The following is a 19,451-nucleotide window of genomic DNA, read 5'->3' as shown; positions in this document are numbered from 1 at the left end:
AATACATTCAGCACTCTGTATCTATAGGTTCTGTATGCGTGATTCAACCAAACACAGGTTGAAAATATATGTCAAGCACGGTATTAGGTCCTAACAAGGCCAGAAAATAATAAAATACTTTAACAATATTTAAAAACTTCAACCTGGGGCTTTTCCAATCAATGGCTCAGCAGTAAAGAATCCACCTGCAAGTGCAGGAGATGCAAGAGACACAGGGTCGATCCCCAGGTCGGGAAGATCCCCTGGAGAATGAAATGGCAAACCACTCCAGTATTCTTGCCTGAACAATCCCATGGACAGAGAAGCCTGGTGGGTTACAGTCCATGGGGTGGCAAAGAGTGGGACACAATGAGCACACAGAGACACATACAAGAACTTCAACCTAGTAGGAAACACATATATATGACTCAAAGACTATGCAGGCTGCATAGTTTGCATATGAAAGGTACATGGGCTGTGTTCTGCAAGTTAAGAGGTAGCAGACTACCACTGCAGGTCGGAAAAAAACTTTAAAGAACAGCTAACCTGGGCCTTAAATAGGATAACCAAATAATCTGCCATTCAAACCAGAACACCGCTTTTATTGAACTGATTTTACTTAATAAAACATTAAATAAATTTTTAAATTCATTCATTAAACTGTTTAAAAATATTTATATATTGACAAACACATTTATACTATAGTGCTGGTGGCTCCATAAAAGAGCTCTATTGAGAAACTAATTCTAAAAATCATTTTCTTAACAACATAACCTGGAGTCTTTTTCCCCAAGAAAAATACTCTGGGTAAGTACTCCCAAACTGTTGTGCGTGCTCAGTTGTGTCTCTCTGTGACCACATGAACTGTAGCCTGCCAGGCTTCTCTGTCCAAGGGATTTCTCAGGCAAGAATACTGGAATAGGTTGCCATTTCCTACTTCAAGGCTTCTTCCCGACCCAGGGATTGAACCAGAATCTCTTGTGTTGCCTGAATTAGCCGGTGGATTCTTTAACACTAAGCCACTATCAGTGACTCAAATTTAATTGACTGCTAGGAATGGTATCTTTCAACAAATAGCTTGGACACATTGATTGCCAACCCCATGACCATATAAACAGCTCCACCAGAAGCAGCAGGCATGGCACCAGCTTATACACTTCCCACAAAAAACAGCCCCAGATATCTTTCCCAACCCCATTATCTTTTTCAGTTATTACACAGCACAGACAAATGCCATTCAACTGGTGATGTGACAAAATAGGAAAAACGATATGGTCAACTCTTAGGCAATGTCTCCAAGAAGGACTAAACTCAGTTATTAAAAATGAACAAGGAGCCCTAAGTTGGAGGCACTATTAACGTATACCCCTGGTAGCTCAGCTGGTAAAGAATCCACCTGCAATGCAGGAGACCCTGGTTCGATTCCTGCGTCAGGAAGATCTGCTGGAGAAGGGACAGGCTGCTACTCCAGTACTGTGTCCTAGAGAATTCCACGGACTGTACAGTCCATGGGGTCGCGAAGAGTAGGACACAACTGAGCAACTTTCACTCTTAAGAAGGTGCCTTTTTGGAGGTCCCAAAGATAGGAATCAACACTCACTTCAAGTGTACCACATGCACACTCAACTGTTCATTTCTTGTGTAAATGCCAGGCATTAACTCACCTCTCTCCCTCCCCACAATAACAGACGTGTACCTCATGAGTGTTTGAAATAGACATCCATGTAAAGGAAACACCACACTGGCCCTGAATCCCTCAGATATGCCTCAACTCATGGGCCAGAGTTGTAGATGATGGAATTGTTTTAGACTTCTTCCCTGCAGACCAAGGTAGGGTCTGTGCAATCACTAATACATACTGTTATGCCTGATTTAATGCCTTAAGCCTTAAGCCTTAAGGCCAATACAAAAACTTGAGAAAGTCACCTGGCTTCCTAACATAAACATCCCAAGGGATAAACAGATTTGATACCAGTCCTGCAGGTCCAGTCAGATTAATCAGAGTAGCTGACGGAATGGCATATTTGGTATAGTAAGAAAGGATAGATTGTATTGGGAGACAATTCTCAATCAGTTTCTACTGTTACTGCTTGTCTTCTGAGAGAAATTGCGAGGTTCGTTCAGAACTGTCTTTTCAAGAATGTCAAAATAGTAAACAGACTTGAAGATCAGGGATAGTATCCCCCATGTGGGGCAGAGAGAAGACGGATCTGCTGTTTATAATATCATCTCCCTAGAGTCAAAGGTTGAGCAAGTTTGCAAGCAGACTCTAAAGCTGAGGCTCCCAAAGGTCAGGGGTTCCTCAGCTCTGACAGAAACTCATGCCTGTGGCGTTACCTTCACTCCTATGGACTCAAAGGATAAGGACACCAATGCAAACATGAATCTCCTGCTGACTACCGTGCCATGAGTAATACTATTATTTACCTCTATAGCTGAAGCTGTCTACCAGCATCTATAAAATAGTGGCAGGCTCACTTGCTGGCTGGCAAGTAGGCTAAAACCTAACACTTTGTAATTCTTAACAGATGTTGGATTTTTGTCCAATGTCTTTTGCTATTATTGAGATAATCTAATCGTATGGTTTTTCTTATTTAATACGGTGAATTACATTGAATCCCAAATGTTAAACCAACCCTGAATTCCTGGGATAAACCCCTCTCACTCATGACATACTGTCTATTTAATATATTATTGGATTTGATTTGCTAATATTTTGGTTAGAATGTTTGTGTCTACGTTGACAATAGATATGGGTCTGCAGTTTCCTTTTCTTACAATGTCTTTGGTTTGCGTGTTAAAATTAATGCTGACCATCATAAAATGAGATAAGGAGTACTTCTCCAATGTCTCTGGAGAAGTCTGTGTAGAAATGGTATTACTTATTCCTTAAATATTTGCAAGAATTTACTAGTGATGACATTTTGGATAGAGTTTTCCTTGTGGGAAAATTTTAAATTACAATTTCAATTTTTTAAAAACACATAAAGCTATACTGTTTATCAATTACTTCTTGAGTGAGCTTTGGTAATTTGTGTCTAAAGAAATTTGTACACGTCAGCTAAGTTGTCAATTTATTTGCACAAATATTTATTAGAATATTCACTTATCCTTTTAATATCTATAGAATCTGTAATGATATCATCTCTCTTATTCCTGGATATTCATCATCTTTCTCCTCTCCTTTCTTCCGATCAGTCTGACTAGAGGTTTATCCATTTTACTGATCTTTGAGACAACAGCTTTTGGTTTCATTGACTTTCTCCACTATTCTTCTCTTTTCTGTTTTACTAACTTCAACCCTGATCTCTATTATTTCCTTTTATCTGCTTACTATAGGTTTAATCTGCCCTTCTTTTTCTAGTTTATTGAAGGGAAAGCTGGGGTCATTGATTTGCTGCACTAAATCCAGTCCCTGATACTTTATCCAGGGTAGAAGCAGAAATTTACAGCTTCTATTTTTAACTGGTAGACTATCATAGTTTGTTTTACTCAATTTATTAATCACGTATGCACTGTATCAATTAAAAATATAGTTCTGCTCCATCAGTTTCTTAACACAAGAACTTTGTTTTACCCTGATGTTATATTCCACCAGAATTTTTAATTATATAATCACTGAACTCACAATTTCCCCTTCAGCGAAGAAACTTAAAACTACAGTACCACCTATAAAACAGTAAGATGTTTCACTTTTGAAATAATAAACTTCCAAAAGCTTTTTTAAATCCATGACGTGAATGAGGGGAAAAAAAAGACAGAAATAAACTTTTTGTCTCTTTGAAGCAGCTGATAACGATGAACAACTTCCATCATTTAACTTTTGGCAAAGTTCTCCTGCTAATTGACCAATCATATCGCTTCACTTTTCACAAGTGCAGGTACAGGAGGTGCGGTTCCGTATCAGGATTTCCCAGGCAAGAGTACTGGAGTGGGGTGCCATCGCCTTCTCCACTCTTATACATGACTTTACTTAAATCACTTTCAATTCCAAGCTTTCTGCACATATGAAAGTGAAGCAACAGCTGTTAGTAGAATGAACTAAATTTAAAATAAGCAAACTTGTCTGGTACAACATTTTTTAAGGTTAACTTTAACATGTCATAATAGTTAAGGTTTTGAAGGTAAAAGTTCATGGTTAAACTGTGCACATTTCAAATTCAGTGTATGTCCAAAGTTGAACCTATTTCCTTGTCCATCAAGCCTACTCTTCTCTTTTACTTCACCAGTCTCCTAAGCTAGTTTGAGGGCAGGCGGAGAAGGGGACGATAGAGGATAAGATGGTTGGATGGCATCACCGACTGAATGGACATGGGTTTGGGTGGACTCCGGGAGTTGCTGATGGACAGGGAGGCCTGGCGTGCTGCAATTCACAGGGTCACAAAGAGTCAGACACGACTGAGAAACTGAACTGAACTGAAGCTAGAGACTAAAGTCATTATCACCTTTCCCCCTTTATCCCACCAGTTCACTGTCCTGTGGACTTAAATAAAGCCAAAATTACTGACCACCTCCTCTCCAAATCACTACTTCATATCGAGCTAACCTTTTCAGATTCTGACCATCTTAAGAGTTTTCTAGTCTCTCACTTCATTCCACTCCAGTGTACTGCACACTACATGTAGTAAATGTTTTTCAATTATAAAAATATCATTTCAGCATTGAAATAGCTGACAGTTCAGTCCCGGGGGGTTACAGGCCAATCCACACAACACAGCATGGCACACAATTGGGCCTCGGTTTATCTTTTCAGTTTGGGATTCAAATACTCCTCTAATCTGTTACACTGTTTTAGTCACTTCCAAGGCCCCTTCCCTAGGCTTCTCAGGTGGCGCTAGTGGTAAAGAACGGAGCTAACGGACAGGACTGAGCAGTTGTTCCCTAAGTCATATACTTTAATATCACTACTGTTTATGCCTTTCCTTCTGCCTGTGTTCTTCCAGGACTTGTGTGTAAATACTCTAAGGCAGCAGTTAATATGCCACATTATATACTGTCAGTCAGTTCTTCAGACTAAAAATACCGAAACGCTACCAATATGTCTGAGATATACAGTAGGTAAACAATATATGCGTGATAAATGGTATTTCAAATAGCTATGTACAACGAACAGTGGGCTTCCTGGTGGCTCAGTGGGAAAAGAACCTGCCTGCAATGCAGGAGACGCAAGAGATACGGGTTCAAGTCCTGGATCGGGAAGATCCCCTGGAGGAGGGCATGGCAACCCACTCCAGTATCCCAACTTGGAGAATTCCATGGACAGAGGAGCCTGGCAGGCTACAGTCCATGTGGTCACAAAGAGACACAACTGAAGCGACTGAGCATGGACGCAGGACAAACAGTATACATATCAATGTTGAATTTCTACCTTCAGTACAAGTTTTAATAACATACTAGCTAAAATGAATAATACTTTTTAAAAATTTAACAGATAAAAATAAACTTACTGCCAAAGTAGAGAACAGGCAACAAGAACGGCAGAGAAGGCCACCAAGTCGAATACGTTGGTTACTTGGGACCAGAGACAAGGAATAGAGTCAGAAAGTAATTAGGAGGCAAGCATGTGGCCTCTAGAACACTCGCTGGAGAATGCACACTCCCGGAAGCGACAACGAGCTGAACGAGCGAGGTGGCCCGCGCGTTCCGTGTAGCCAGCCCGCGCGGACGGCCGCAGGGCCGATCACACACACTCGACGGGTTCTGCTTCGAATGACTCGGATGTCAGGTTCCCGGGCAGCTTGGGGCCCTGGACCTCCACCCTCGACAAGGCACATCTGACTTTTTTTCTGCAGGACCGATGCCCCGAGACGCGCACCTGGACACACCTGCCCGGGATGGGGGCGCCCAGGGGTGGAAAGAGGAGGCTTCCAAGGCGTAAAAGTGGCAGCCGGGGCGGAGGGCTCGGGCCAGCGAATCCAGTCCTGGAGCGTCGAATCCCGGGTACACGTTCTTGTCCCCGAGATGTGGCTCTCAGATCGCCACGGAAACGCGACTTGCCGGGGCTGAAGCCCTGCCTTTACCCCGCCTCTCCCCGACTCCAGGGTTCGGGAGTCGCCTCCTTTCAGACGCCAGGCTACCGGAGCCGCAGAGAAGCGCTCGTGCCCAGCTCCGGCCTCCTCCCGTAACCCGCCACCGGCCCAGGACTGCCCCCTTGGCTCTCACCAAATCCTTTAATGAGTTCGGTGAAGACCCCGGGGTCGCTCTCCATGAGGCACCACTCCCCGGCATTGCCCGTCATGGCCCCGGCCGCGCGCCGCCCCGCTCCACCTCAGGCTCCGGGCGCCGCGGCCCTCGCTCCTGCCAGCGCCGGCCACAGAGCTCGGCAAACCCGCCGCGGACTCGTCCGCCTCACGTCACCCCGCCTACTTCCCGACAGCCTCCGCGGCGCCGTCACCTGGAACGCGACAGAGCGCGGGCGAACGCTCTAGCCGCCCGGGAGCTGGCGAGACTCTCCCTGGGCCGCGGAGGACGACTAGCGGATTTGGAAGGGGTGGGGGGCGGACGGTCTGGGCAAAATCCGAGAAAAGGCGGGGCCTGGGGCCCCTGAGGAGGGAACATCCGGGCCCCTCGCCGGTCTGGGGCAGGGGCGGGGCGCGGCCGGGGGGCGGGGCTCGCGCCCGGGAGCAGAACCCGGAGGCCCCAGCGGCTTCCCCCGAGCAGTCGTCGCCCGTCAGGCCGCCGTGCGTCGTCGTCTTACGGCGGCGGCGCGTTGCCGCGTAGCGCTTCTCCCAGTGGCGAGGCGGCTTCGGAGGCTTGGCCGCCGGGCACAGGTGAGGGAGCCGCGGGCGGCCGAGTGGCTGCGGTCCTTTGTGCGGTCTGAGCGGCGCGGGGGGTGGGAGGCCGGATGCGCAGGGTCCGGCCGGTCCTTCGTGGCTCTCGCTCCGCATCTCCGCGGCCGGAGCAGACCTCCTCCCGCCCCGCCTCGGGGCTCTGCCCGTCTCGGGTGTGGGGGGAGCGGAACCGGCCGCTCCGTGAGCCTCCCCGCTGGGCCGGACCCTTCCGGAAGACCGGACCCCTCCCGCTGCTGCTTGCGGAGCTTCCCGCCGACCGACGTCCCGAGGACCCGCTTTCTTCCTCCTCCTCCTTCCTCCTCCCGCCGCTGCTGCGCCGAGAGGCGTTGCCCGGCCTGCAGCCTTTGAGAAGGATCTTTGTGAGAAGACCCAGGACGAGTTTGTGCTGGAGGGAATGACGAGGGAGAGAAGAATCCTTCCTGTCGTCCATCGGAGGTGATAGACAAGTGCTGTGCGATGCCTCCAAGGCTCAGGAGGTTGAAAAATGTAGTGTGTTAAATCTGAAAACATGTATAATGGTCCTAAGACTAAAGGATGCGTTGAACCAAAAATGGCTGTCTTCACTAAATCACGAAACAGCCCCCCTTCACCAAGCCCTTGCAGAATACTGATGTTAAGATAAAGTCTTTAAGGGTGGTATTACTTATGCATCACTCCCTGAATCTCTGAATTCCAGGAGGGGCCCTTGACTTTCAGGGGGAAAAAAAGCTTTACTTGGTAGAACTCTCTTTGCTTCTCAGTCTGGTGGACCTGGAATAAGGGAACATTGTCCTACAGGGCTATGTGAAGCCACAAAGTAAACGTGATAAATTTTATTGAGAACGGGACAGCTTTAATATTAAGACATGGTTGTATTATGGAGTAGAAGCCCAAGTTTGTGTCAGGTGTTAGATTTAAAAGTGTTTTTTGGAAACTTGCCTGGGAGTTTATACCTGAGAGACTCTGTCCTAAAGCTGGTGGGGGTAGGGGGTGGAGGGGATGGAGTTCTGCTGCTACTGCTGCTAAGTCGCTTCAGTCGTGTCCGACTCTGTGCGACTCCATAGACGGCAGCCCGCCAGGCTCCCCCATCCCTGGGATTTTCCAGGCAAGAACACTGGAGTGGGTTGCCATTTCCTTCTCCAATGCATGAAAGTGAAAAGTGAAAGTGAAGTCGCTCAATCGTGTCCGACTCTTCGCGACCCCATGGACTGCAGCCTACCAGGCTCCTCTGTCCATGGGATTTTCCAGGCTAGAGTACCTGAGTGGGGTGCCATTGTCTTCTCCAGGAGTTCTGCTAAGTATACTTAAATGGGAAAGTTTGTGAGGCGAGGAGTCTAGGCTTATTTCCTTATGAACCACACCTAGAATGAGTGTCATCAGACCCTAGAACTGTTTGCAGTAATTTGTGGTACTTTTTAATCTGCAGTATTGCTGTGAACTTGCAATAGAACTTAGAACTTCAGGGCTAAGTGAATACAGCAGAACTAACATTTGATACTCCAGTCAATGTGCCTGTTGTAGAGAGACCAAACTGAAAATTAGCCCTTGACAGAACCTATAAGTAATCAGAAAAGGAATGGGGGTCAAATTTCCTTATATTGTTAACATTTAAGAGTTCACATAAAAATCCAGATTTCTGGGTCTTTGGGCAAAATGAGAGGATCTGGAATTACAAGGCCCTTACTACACGTTGACCAGTTGGCTGAAAGGGCATGCCTTCAGGATATCATGCTGTTACATCTCCTACTGTTCTTCACTGCTTTTTATTACATCACACTTGACTTGATCCACTCATGTCCATTACCAGTCTGAGTGATAGTTATCTGAAAGTGTGGCCCCAGGTTTTGCAGTATTCCCTCTTTTTTCAGACTATTTTGCTCTCTCTCATAGGTGTAAGTAAGTTTTGACTTCATTTAAAAAGGAGTAAGCTACCAACTTGTTTGACCTCTTGGGATGAAAGGGAGCCTTTTCAAGTAACAAATGATCAAGAGACTTTGGAAAGATACTTAGATGTGTACTTTCAAGAAAAACGTAGGAATGCTTAGAAATCATGTATTAGCATTGTTAAAAGGTGCTATAGTTGTTCTTGTCTCACTCTTTGCAACCCCCTGGACTGCAGCACACCAGGCTTCCCTGTCCTTCACCGTCTCTTGGAGTTTGCTCATGTCCATTGAGTTGGTGATGTCAACCATCCTCTGTTGTCCCTTTCTCCTGCCTTCAATCTTTCCCAGCATCATGGTCTTTTCCAGTGAGTCAGCTCTTTGAATCAGGTAGCCAAAGTGTTGGAGCTTCAGCTTCAGTAGTTGTTATAGTTCCAGTGAATGAGAAGCAGAAATAAATGCTATTACATACTGTGTATTACTAGCATTCACTGATTTTGCATTTAAAATTAGGAAAAAGAGAACCACAACCAATTTCAAAGTGTGGCTGTGCTTTTAGTAACATTGTGATTTGTTTGATTGCTTCCCCAAATTTTAATTTATAGAAGTTTAATAAAACTTTAGCTGTATTAAATTTCTTTGGAGGGGTATGCTTTAAGAATACTGGGTATGTCAGTCCGACTGAAAGAAGAATTAACTATCTTTGTTAATCTGGATTTACAACACTTGGATGTTCAGGACTGGATTAACTGATGACCAGGCTCTGACCTAACTCACTCCCCAACTGCTTTCTAAACCACTGACGCTGGAGCTTAAGCTTTGAGAAGGGGGATGAAAGCAGTTGGGGAAGGAAGAAATTAAGGTCCTATATATGTATGTGTATTATATATAACATACACGTATGTGTTTATATATATCTGTTCAGTCACTCGGTCATGTCCAACTCATTTGCAGCCCCATGGATTGCAGCTCTCCAGGCTTCCCTGTCCATCACCAACTCCCGGAGCTTGCTCAAACTCAGGTCCATCAAGTCGGTGATGCCCTCCAACCATCTCATCATACACACACACACATATATATTTTTACATATGTAGGTATACACACACACGCATATGGGCTTCCCAGGTGGTTCAGTGGTAAAGAACCCGCCTGCCAATGCACGAGACATGGGCTCAATCCCTGGGTGAGGAAGATCCCCTGGAGAAGGAAATGGCAATCCATTCCAGTATTCTTGCCTAGGAAATCCCATGGACAGAGGGGCCTAGCATGGGATCACAAAAGAGTCGGTTATGACTTAGCAATTAAACAACACCACACACACACATATATATGTCCATGTGTATCCCAAATTGCTTTCTAAAGACAAATATAAAAAAAGTAAGGTTAAATATCATTTGGATGTTTATCTTTTAAAATAACTTCCCAAATTTTGCCTAGTCATTTTTTTTTTTAAGTAACATTTTTAAGACAGACTCACACATCCCATTCAAGGAGTTTTAGTATATTCAGAGTTGTTGCACACACACAGTTGTGTAATCATTACCACTATCTAATTTCAGAACATTTTCATCACCCCCAAAAAGAAACCTCTTACACTTTAGAGAGGAATCTAGCAATTCCACAGAAGGTTAAATATAGAGATATCATATGATCCAACATTCTACATTCCACCAGCGGGGTATGAAGGTTCTAATTTCTCCGGATCCTCACAATGCTGCTTATTATTGTCCTTTTGATTATAGCCATTCTAGTACATGTGAAATGATACCTCATTGCAGTTTTTATTTGCTGATGACCAGTGATATTCAGCATTTTTTTTGTGTGTTGGCCATTTGTATATCTTCTTTGAAGAAAGGCCTATATAGACTCTTAGCCTGTTTTTTAATTGGGGCATTTGCCATTTTATTATGTAGTTATGTGCGCTCTCTATATTATAGACACAAATTCCTTATCATATATATGATTTGCAAGTGTTTTCTCCCTTTCACTGGGATGTCTCTTTGCTTTCTTTGTGGTATCTTTTGAAACACAGTTTTAAATTTTGACGAAAGCTTGGTTTTTTTCCTTTCGTCACTTATGCTTTTGGTGTCTGTGTTTTGAGATCAGTTCTCTGATGTCACCTCAGTGTCTTACATTCATTTCACCTCAGAATTCATTTCAGTTCCATCCCAGAGTGCAGTTCCATCAGATCTCCCAAGTTAAAGGGCAGGACCCCCAACAGATTGCCCTTCCTTCAGACAGCAGCTTCTGGGAGGGCCCCAGTCTCCCCACACTTCTGCCTGCTCAGGTGGGCGTCCTGTAGCCCTCTCAGGGTCAGTAGTTCACCTGGATGACTCAACTCCCTAAAAGCACCAGCCTTATGATTACTGTTTTATTTAAAAGGACGCAGTTCAGGGACAGCCCAGTGGAGGACACGCCCGGGCCAGTGAGAAGGCAGTTTGTGCAGTCCTGGCACGGCACCCCACCAGTACTGACTTGGAGTCTGTGCTGAAGTTGGGGGTCTGCAGTTTGTGTATGGAGTCTTATGATTAAGCAGGATTGATGAATTCATTGACCACATGGTTGAGCCCAGTGTGCTGCCGTCCTCCCCTCCTGAGAGGATGTTCCAGCCTTCTAATCAGACGATTGGTCTTTATGGTGATCCCATCTGGAAGCAATCCAAAGGCCCAGAAAGCCCTCTCATTAGCATAACAAAGACACCCATCAATCAGGATATTGCAAGGTTTTTTTTTGTTAACATTGTTTTGAATAAAAGATTCTTTAAATTCTATGCCGCTGTACAATTTTTAAGTTTCACACACATGATTTCATATAGTCTCACAATAACTCTTTATAAATCCTCTACACCTGTATTGTGCCTCTCCCCCCACCCCCCACCCCCCCACCGCTAACCACTAGTTTATTCTCCGTATCTGTGAACCTGTTTACTGCTTCTTCATTCACTAGTTTGTTGCACTTTTTAGAGTCCACATAAGTGATACCATACAATATTTGTCTTTGTCTTACTTCATGTAGCATAATGCCCTCCAAGTCCACCCGTGTTGCTGAAAATGGCAAAATTTCATTCCTTTTTATGGTTTATGACTGAGTTGTATTCCATTGTATATACATATACCACATGTTATTTATTCATTCATCTGTTGATGGACACTTAGGTTGCTTCCAAGGTATGGAAATTGTAAATAACGCTGCTGTGAACATTGGATGCGTGTATATTTTTGAGTTTTTTTTTTTTAATATAAACCCCAGGTGGTTTTTGAAGCCTTTTGAAACTCAAGGACAAAAACCAGATAGTCTAATACTTTTAAAGGTTACAGTCCATTTATAGTTGTTACAAAATACTGGCTATATTCCCTGTGTTGTACAGTATATCACTATAGCCTGTCTTATACCCAGAAGTCTGCATGTGTGCTGAGTTGCTTCAGTTTTGTCCGGCTCTTTTCTACTCTATGGACTGTAGCCCTCCAGGCTCCTCTATCCATGGGATTCCCCAGGGATTGAACCCATGTCTCACATCTTCTGCATTGGTGGTAGGCTTGTTCTTTATCACTGACACCACCTCAGAAGCCCCTCCCTCCAGTAGTCTGTGAAAGTGAAGTCGCTCAGTCGTGTCCAACTCTTTGCGACCCGTGGACTGAAGCCTACCAGGCTTCTCTGTCCGTGGGATTCTTCAGGCAAGAATACTGGAGTGGATTACCATTTCCTTCTCCAGGGGATCTTCCCGACCCAGGGATCGAACCCGTGTCTCCTGCATTGGAGGCAGACGCTTTAACCTCTGAGCACCAGCCACCTCTGTAGTCCGTACCTCCCACAAAAACCAAATATTCTTATTATACCACTATGTTTTATTACCTCAATTCAGTTCAGTCAAGTCACCCAGTCATGTCCGACTCTGCGACGCCATGAATTGAAGCACACCAGGCCTCCCTGTCAATCACCAACTCCCAGAGTTCACCCAAACTCATGTCCATCGAGTCAGTGATGCTATCCAGCCATCTCATCCTCTGTCGTCCCCTTCTCCTCCTGCCCCCAATCCCTCCCAGCGTCAGGGTCTTTTCCAGTGAGTCAACTCTTTGCATGAGGTGGCCAAAGTATTGGAGTTTCAGCCTCAGCATCAGTCCTTCCAATGAACACCCAGGACTGGTCTCCACCTAGCCAATTTTAAAGTTAATTTCTATTGCAGGTTCAGTGACAGAGTAGCTTGGAATATGCTGCCATTCTGTTTTTTATTTTAAACTAAAAATTCTGACTCTGGTATATGTACACAGGCAAGTGGATAGGGGCCATAGCTGTTAATGATGTTTTATGTCCACTGTTTTATGTTGCATCTTGGAAAGTACTTTCACAGAAGCAGATGAAAAAGGTGAACAGTTTCTCTTGCAGAAATATTGAAAAGATACATGGTCAGAGTTGTCATTAAGACTCAAGGGAAGATTCCATTGGCACAGCTATGAATAAGTGATTTCATTTCTTATAATAGGAATTATAAAAATTACATTTCTTTTTCAGGCATCTTCCCTAGAATTAAAGTTCATTTTGCTGCTTGCTGTACAAAAGATACTTGAATACCTAATATTAAACATATTAGAAGAATTTACAGAGAAATACTATCCTCAGATGACTTTCTTACTCAGAACTCATTACTTTGTAACTTTTTCATGTTTTATTTTTCTTAACTATTTCTGTTACCTGCATATACATAGTACATTTATTAGTCTGATTACAGAATTTATGTTAAAGAATTATGTTTTTAATTGCGTGCATTAAGACTTATTTATAAAGTAAATGTTACAGGAAAGAAAAGCAAGTCATGCATAATATTTAGAGAAATGGTTCAGAAAAATCAACTTTAATGTTACTGGTGCTGTCCTGTGCTTAGTTGCTCAGTCATGTCCAACTCTTTGTGACCCCATGGACTGTAGCCCGCCAGGCTGTTCTGTCCATAGGGATTCTCCAGGCAAGAATAATAGAGTGGTTTACCATGCCCTCCGCTAGGGGACATTCCCAACCCAGGAATCAAATTGGGTTCTCCTGCGTTGCAGGCAAATTCTTTACCGGCTGAAGTACCAGGGAAGCCCTGCTTAGTTATTCTTAAATATATATTTGTAATTATTTAGAAATGATATTCTAGGGGAGTGATACACAAGTAAGACCTGGTCCCCACTCTCAAGGGAACCATTATGTTAGCTGGACGTGTAACAAAGAATATAATACAAGGGAAAACTTGGAGAGGAGGGGGTTTTGAGGTTTATATTGGGACCTTGAACTCACCACTGGGACCTTGGTGCAGGAAAGCTGGGGTAGTAGTATAATCTGATAATTGAGTGCCATTTCACACTCATCCAACAAACATAACTCGTAAGCAAGAATGGCCTGGTTGAAGTAACACCAGAGAGTATGTTTTTGTAAAATCTAAAGGAGAGGCCAGTAACGTCAAATGCAGTATAAAAATCAAAATAATAATTTCTACTGGAATTAGCGATTAATTTTATCAGTCTTTGAGAAGGCAGTTAGTCTCTTTGGATTGAAAAGAAGAGGTACATGCCATGTTGAAACGAGGTTAAGAATACGTAGAAAAAGCACCAGCCACCACACCAGGAGTTTCAGCCTGTGCTGCTCGCAGTCACTGTAAATCAGTCCCCAGTGGCTGATAGAATATGACCACCACCTCTCCGACACTGCCTGAGGCCAAGGCCTGCCCTGACATTCACTACTTTGTAACAGAGCTGTACTGAAATACTGATACTGCTATTTCCACACAATCCAAATCTCTGTCCCCCGCAGTCACATTCAGAAACGTGAGGCTTTCTCCCACTTACCCCTTACCTACCTTCTCCCAAGCACTGTGTGTTCCCCGCTCTGAGACCCAGTCTCACTAACCAGGCTTACTTCCCCATTAGGAACGCCGTCATTTCCTTGTTTCTCCTTCTCCCTCAGGGGGCCCTTACCCATCACCCTCATCCTTTGGGAAGGGGACAGCCCTGTGCTGTCAAGGCCAGTCTCCGCGTGGGTGCTCTGAGCAGCCTTCAGGGATCTCATTGCCTCACTAAACTCCCTTCCTCCACGGCCTTCAACTCTCCAAATTAAACTTCCAACCTCAGCCTCCTGTCCTCTCATCTGAAAAGGTAAAAAGATTTTTCCTCTATCTCCCACCTTCACTTTTCCCTTGCCTTTATAACTTTCCTTCTATAAAAGAGCATTTACCCGTGAAGGCTCTTCCTTGCTGTGTGCCCTCTTCACCACATTGGAATCAAGCTGTTTCTCGCAGCCCCTGACTGTGATTGCCTCTCTTCAGCATTCCTGTTACCAATTTCAGCCTTATTTACTTGATTACCAAGTGTTTGACATTACCAGCCATTCACTCCGTGAAATTCTGTTATGATCTATGATAACCACTTTCTCTTGATTTAAAGTCTGTGGGCCTCTCCTGTTTCTCCTTTAAAGGACCCTTTTCTCCTTAGCTTTTAATTGTTGATATTGACCAGGATTCTATCTTTAGCCTTCCCTACAGTATATGAACATGCTCAAGCTTTTATCGTCTTCAAAGAATTTTTTCTTTTGCTTCTTTATTTTACTGCCTTCAGTTCAGTTCAGTTCATTTGCTCAGTCGTGTCCGACTCTTTGCGACCCCATGAATCGCAGCACGCCAGGCCTCCCTGTCCATCACCATCTCCCGGAGTTCACTCAAACTCATGTCCGAGTCAGTGATGCCATCCAGCCATCTCATCCTCTGTCGTCCCCTTCTCCTCCTGCCCCCAATCCCTCCCAGCATCAGAGTCTTTTCCAGTGAGTCAACTCTTCGCATGAGGTGGCCAAAGTACTGGAGTTTCAGCTTCAGCATCATTCCCTCCAAAGAAATCCCAGGGCTGATCTCCTTCAGAATGGACTGGTTGGATCTCCTTGCAGTCCAAGGGACTCTCAAGAGTCTTCTCCAACACCACGGTTCAAAAGCATCAATTCTTCGGCGCTCAGGTTTCTTCACAGTCCAACTCTCACATCCATACATGACCACTGGGAAAACCATACCTTTGACTAGACGGACCTTTGTTGGCAAAGTAATGTCTCTGCTTTTGAATATGCTAGCTAGGTTGGTCATAACTTTTCTTCCAAGGAGCAAGCGTCTTTTAATTTCTTGGCTGCAGTCACCATCTGCAGTGATTTTGGAGCCCCAAAAGATAAAGTCTGCCACTGTTTCTATTGTTTCTCCATCTATTTGCCATGAAGTGATGGGACCAGATGCCATGATCTTCGTTTTCTGAATGTTGAGCTTTAAGCCAGCTTTTTCACTCTCCTCTTTCACTTTCTTCAAGAGGCTTTTTAGTTCCTCTTCACTTTCTGCCATAAGGGTGGTGTCATCTGCACTTACCAACATTTCTTTGGAGTATTCTTACTTCCTTTTCTAAACTTGAAAGACACAGAGCAAAATTACAGATACCCCTTCCTGGAATGCATTCCCCAAACTTTATATGCCAGTTTTTCAGCCTTCCTGGATTATTGAGACAGCATTAGTTTATCCTCCTCTGCTTATTCACTTTTCTATTAAAGCACTTGATTACAAGTGCTTTATCAATTGTATATAAAGTTGTGCATAATTATATATAAATTTAAATTGAGGCATAAATAGATCTCTACCACATCATACAGACTGATTTCCCTGAGGGCAGGAAAAGTTTTGAAAATCTTACTTTTAATGGAACAGAGTCTCCTTCATGCCTTCCACATAGTATGTAATAAATGCTGGTTGAGGACTTTCTGTTGGCTGTGTCATTGTGTTGGCCATGGGGAGAAGCCCAGTGCACTGTAGCAGTGCAGGCGGGAAACCTGAGAGCAAACACTTGTAGAGAGAACAGCAGTGGAGAGCAGTGGATGATTGTAGTTACTCTGCTAGGAGGAGAAAAAGTGATATTGCTGCCAGACAGTCAGTTCTAGTAGCTTTAGAGATAATGGGAGGAGGAAAATGTGGGTAGTTACAGGTGACACAAACTATAAATGAGCACTGTTGATACAGGATGTTAATCAGAATGCTCTCAGCTACAGGTAAGAGAAAACCTATAAACGATTTAAACAATACAGATACATTAGGCTCAGAGAGTAAAGAATCTGCCTACAATGCAGGAGACCTAGGTTCGATTCCTCGGTTGGGAAGATCCCCTGGAGAAGGAAATGGCCACCCACTCCAGTATTCTTGCCTGGAAAATCCCATGAATAGAGGAGCGTGGCGGGCTACAGTCCATGGGGTTGCAAAGAGTCAGACACGACTGAGCAGCTGACACTAACACACTATGATATATTAGCACATTTCTAAGGTCCAGGTAACTTGGTAGTATCAATAGCCTGGACTCCTTTTTTTTTTTTTTTTTTTTTAAATCTTTTCTAGCTCTGCCATCCTTTGTATGTCATCTTAAACTGGCTCCCCCATGACTCAAGATAGCTGACACCACGTCAGGCATCATGTGCTGCAAATGAGTATCTCAAGGCAGAAAGAACATGCCTTTTTTAAATTAATTTTTTAATTGGATTTACTCGTATTTACTTTACAATATTGTGGGTTTTGCCAAACATTGACATGAATCAGTCACAGGAGTACATGTGTCCCACCTCCCTCCCCATCCCATCCCTCTGGGTTGTCCCAGTGCACCAGCTTTGAGCGCCCTGTTTCATGCATCAAGCTTGGACTGGTCATCTGCTTTACATATGGTAATATACATGTTTCAATGCTGTTCTCTCAAATCATCCCACCCTTGCCTTCTCCCACAGAGTCCAAAGGGCTGTTCTTTACATCTGTGTCTCTTTTGCTGTCTTGCACATAGGGTCATCATTGCTGTCTTTCTAAATTCCACATATATGCGTTAATATATCGTGTTGGTGTTTTTTTTCTGACTTACTTCATTTTGTATAATAGGCTCCAGTTTCATCCACCTCATTAGAACTGACTCAAATGCGTTCTTTTTAATAGCTGAGTAATATTCCATTGTGTGTGTGTACCACAATTTTCTTATCCATTCGTCTGCTAATGGACATCTAGGTTGCTTCCATGTCCTGGCTATTGTCAACAGTGCTGTGATGAACACTAGGGTACACACCTCTTTGAATTCTGGTTTCCTCGGTGTATATGCCCGGCAGTGGGATTGCTGGGTTGTATGGCAGTTCTGTTTCCAGTTTTTAAAGGAATCTCCACACTGTTCTCCATAGTGGCTGTACTAGTTTGCATTCCCACCAGCAGTGTAAGAAGGTTTGCTTTTCTCCATACCCTCTCCAGCATTTATTGTTTGTAGACTTTTTGATAGCAACCATTCTGACTGGCATGAGATGGTACCTTGTTGTTTTGATTTGCATTTCTCTGATAATGAGTGATATTGAGCATCTTTTCCTGTGTTTGTTAGCCATCTGTATGTCTTTGGAGAAATGTCTGTGTAGTTCTTTGGCCCATTTTTTGATTGGGCTGTTTATTTTCCTGGTATTGAGCTGCTTATATATTTTAGAGATTAATTTTTCGTCAGATGCTTCATTTGGTATTTTCTCCCATTCTGAAGGCTGCCTTATAGTTTCCTTGCTTACTAGTTTCCTTTGTTGTGCAAAAGCTTTTAAGTTTAATTAGGTCTCATTTGTTTATTTTTGCTTTTATTTCCATTACTCTGGGAGGTGGGTCATAGAGGACCTTGCTGTGATTTATGTCAGAGAGTGTTTTGTCTGTGTTTTCCTCTAGGAGTTTTATAGTTTCTGGTCTTACATTTAGATCTTTAATCCATTTTGAGTTAATTTTTGTGTTTGGTGTTAGAACATTTTGTAGTTTCTTTTACAGGTGGTTGACTGGTTTTTCCCAGCACCACTTGTTAAAGAGATTGTCTTTTCTCCATTGTATATTCTTGCCTCCTTTGTCAAAGATAAGGTGTCCATAGCTGTGTGGATTAATCTCTGGGCTTTCTATTCTGTTCCATTGATCTATTTCTGTCTTTGTGCCAGTACCATACTGTCTTGATGACTGTAGCTTTGTAGTATAGTCTGAAGTCAGGCAAGTTGATTCCTCCAGTTACATTCTTCTTTCTCAAGATTGCTTTGGCTATTTGAGGTTTTTCTGTGTTTCCATACAAATAGTGAAATTATTTGTTCTAGTTCTCTGAAAAATACCATTGGTAGCTTGATAAGAATCGCATTGAATCTATAGATTGCTTTGGGCAGTATACTCATTTTCACTGTATTGATTCTTCCGATTCGTGAACATGGTATATTTCTCCATCTATTTGTGTTATCTTTGATTTCTTTCATCAGTGTTTTATAGTTTTCTATATATAGCTCCTTTGTTTCTTTTAGAGAACATGCCTTTTTAAGAGTCCAGGCCCCTTTTTAAGAGGGAAGGAGACCTCCAAAGTATTGGCAGATTTATCATGTCTCACTGGCAGGAGCTGTGATACTTGCTCAATACCTGTACCAGTCACATGGCAAGAGGAGTGAGAGCATCACCTGGAGACTCGTAACTGGTACCAAAACTCAGGCCTCAGCCAGACATTCTGAATTGTGAAAGAAACTTGAGGGGGACGGGGTGAGTGGGACCCATCATTTTATGTTTAAACTAGCACTTCAAGTAATTCTGATGCTCATAGACTGTGAGAACCACTGGCTTAGAGCAATCAAGATTCATCCCTTGGGGCTGGGGAATGTCCCCTGAAGGATGTTACTACCAGAAAGAGGATACTAGTTAGAAAAGGGGAGGGAGGAACAGATGTTGGGTACAAGCAGAGCTTGTCTGCAGTCACTGCGTCAGAGACCGTTACTGCTCCGCCCCCGCCCCTTTTCCTCTCCTGGTTGCTCCTCTGGACTCCAC

General features: G+C 43.7%; 2 protein-coding genes across 8 annotated transcripts in view; one reads left to right on the top strand and one right to left on the bottom strand.

Moving 5' to 3' along the window:
• UCHL5 (ubiquitin C-terminal hydrolase L5) overlaps positions 1-6,878 on the bottom strand; it is a 47,527-nt gene extending 40,649 nt beyond the window's left edge. For 4 of the 6 annotated variants that reach the window (XM_069544539.1, XM_069544540.1, XM_069544543.1 and 1 more), the window contains exon 1: positions 6,142-6,878. In XM_069544539.1, the coding sequence (XP_069400640.1) occupies positions 6,142-6,217 (76 nt within the window). In that variant the 5' untranslated portion in view covers positions 6,218-6,878. The remainder of the gene's footprint in view (positions 1-6,141) is intronic. The other 2 variants (XM_069544541.1, XM_069544542.1) reach the window with 1 other exon arrangement.
• RO60 (Ro60, Y RNA binding protein) overlaps positions 6,354-19,451 on the top strand; it is a 27,382-nt gene continuing 14,284 nt past the window's right edge. Inside the window, exon 1 of one of the 2 annotated variants that reach the window (XM_069544536.1) lies at positions 6,354-6,749. Coding sequence is in view for 1 of the 2 variants with exons in the window: in XM_069544535.1 (XP_069400636.1) it covers positions 7,165-7,205 (41 nt within the window). In the remaining variant the exon portion in view is untranslated. Of the gene's footprint in view, positions 7,206-19,451 lie in introns of both variants that reach the window. The other variant, XM_069544535.1, reaches the window with a different exon arrangement.

The sequence above is a fragment of the Ovis canadensis genome, chromosome 12, assembly GCF_042477335.2.
Source record: "Ovis canadensis isolate MfBH-ARS-UI-01 breed Bighorn chromosome 12, ARS-UI_OviCan_v2, whole genome shotgun sequence".
NCBI lineage: Eukaryota > Metazoa > Chordata > Mammalia > Artiodactyla > Bovidae > Ovis > Ovis canadensis.
The sequence above is the reverse complement of the archived record's forward strand: the minus strand, read 5'-3'. Positions and strand labels throughout refer to the sequence as shown.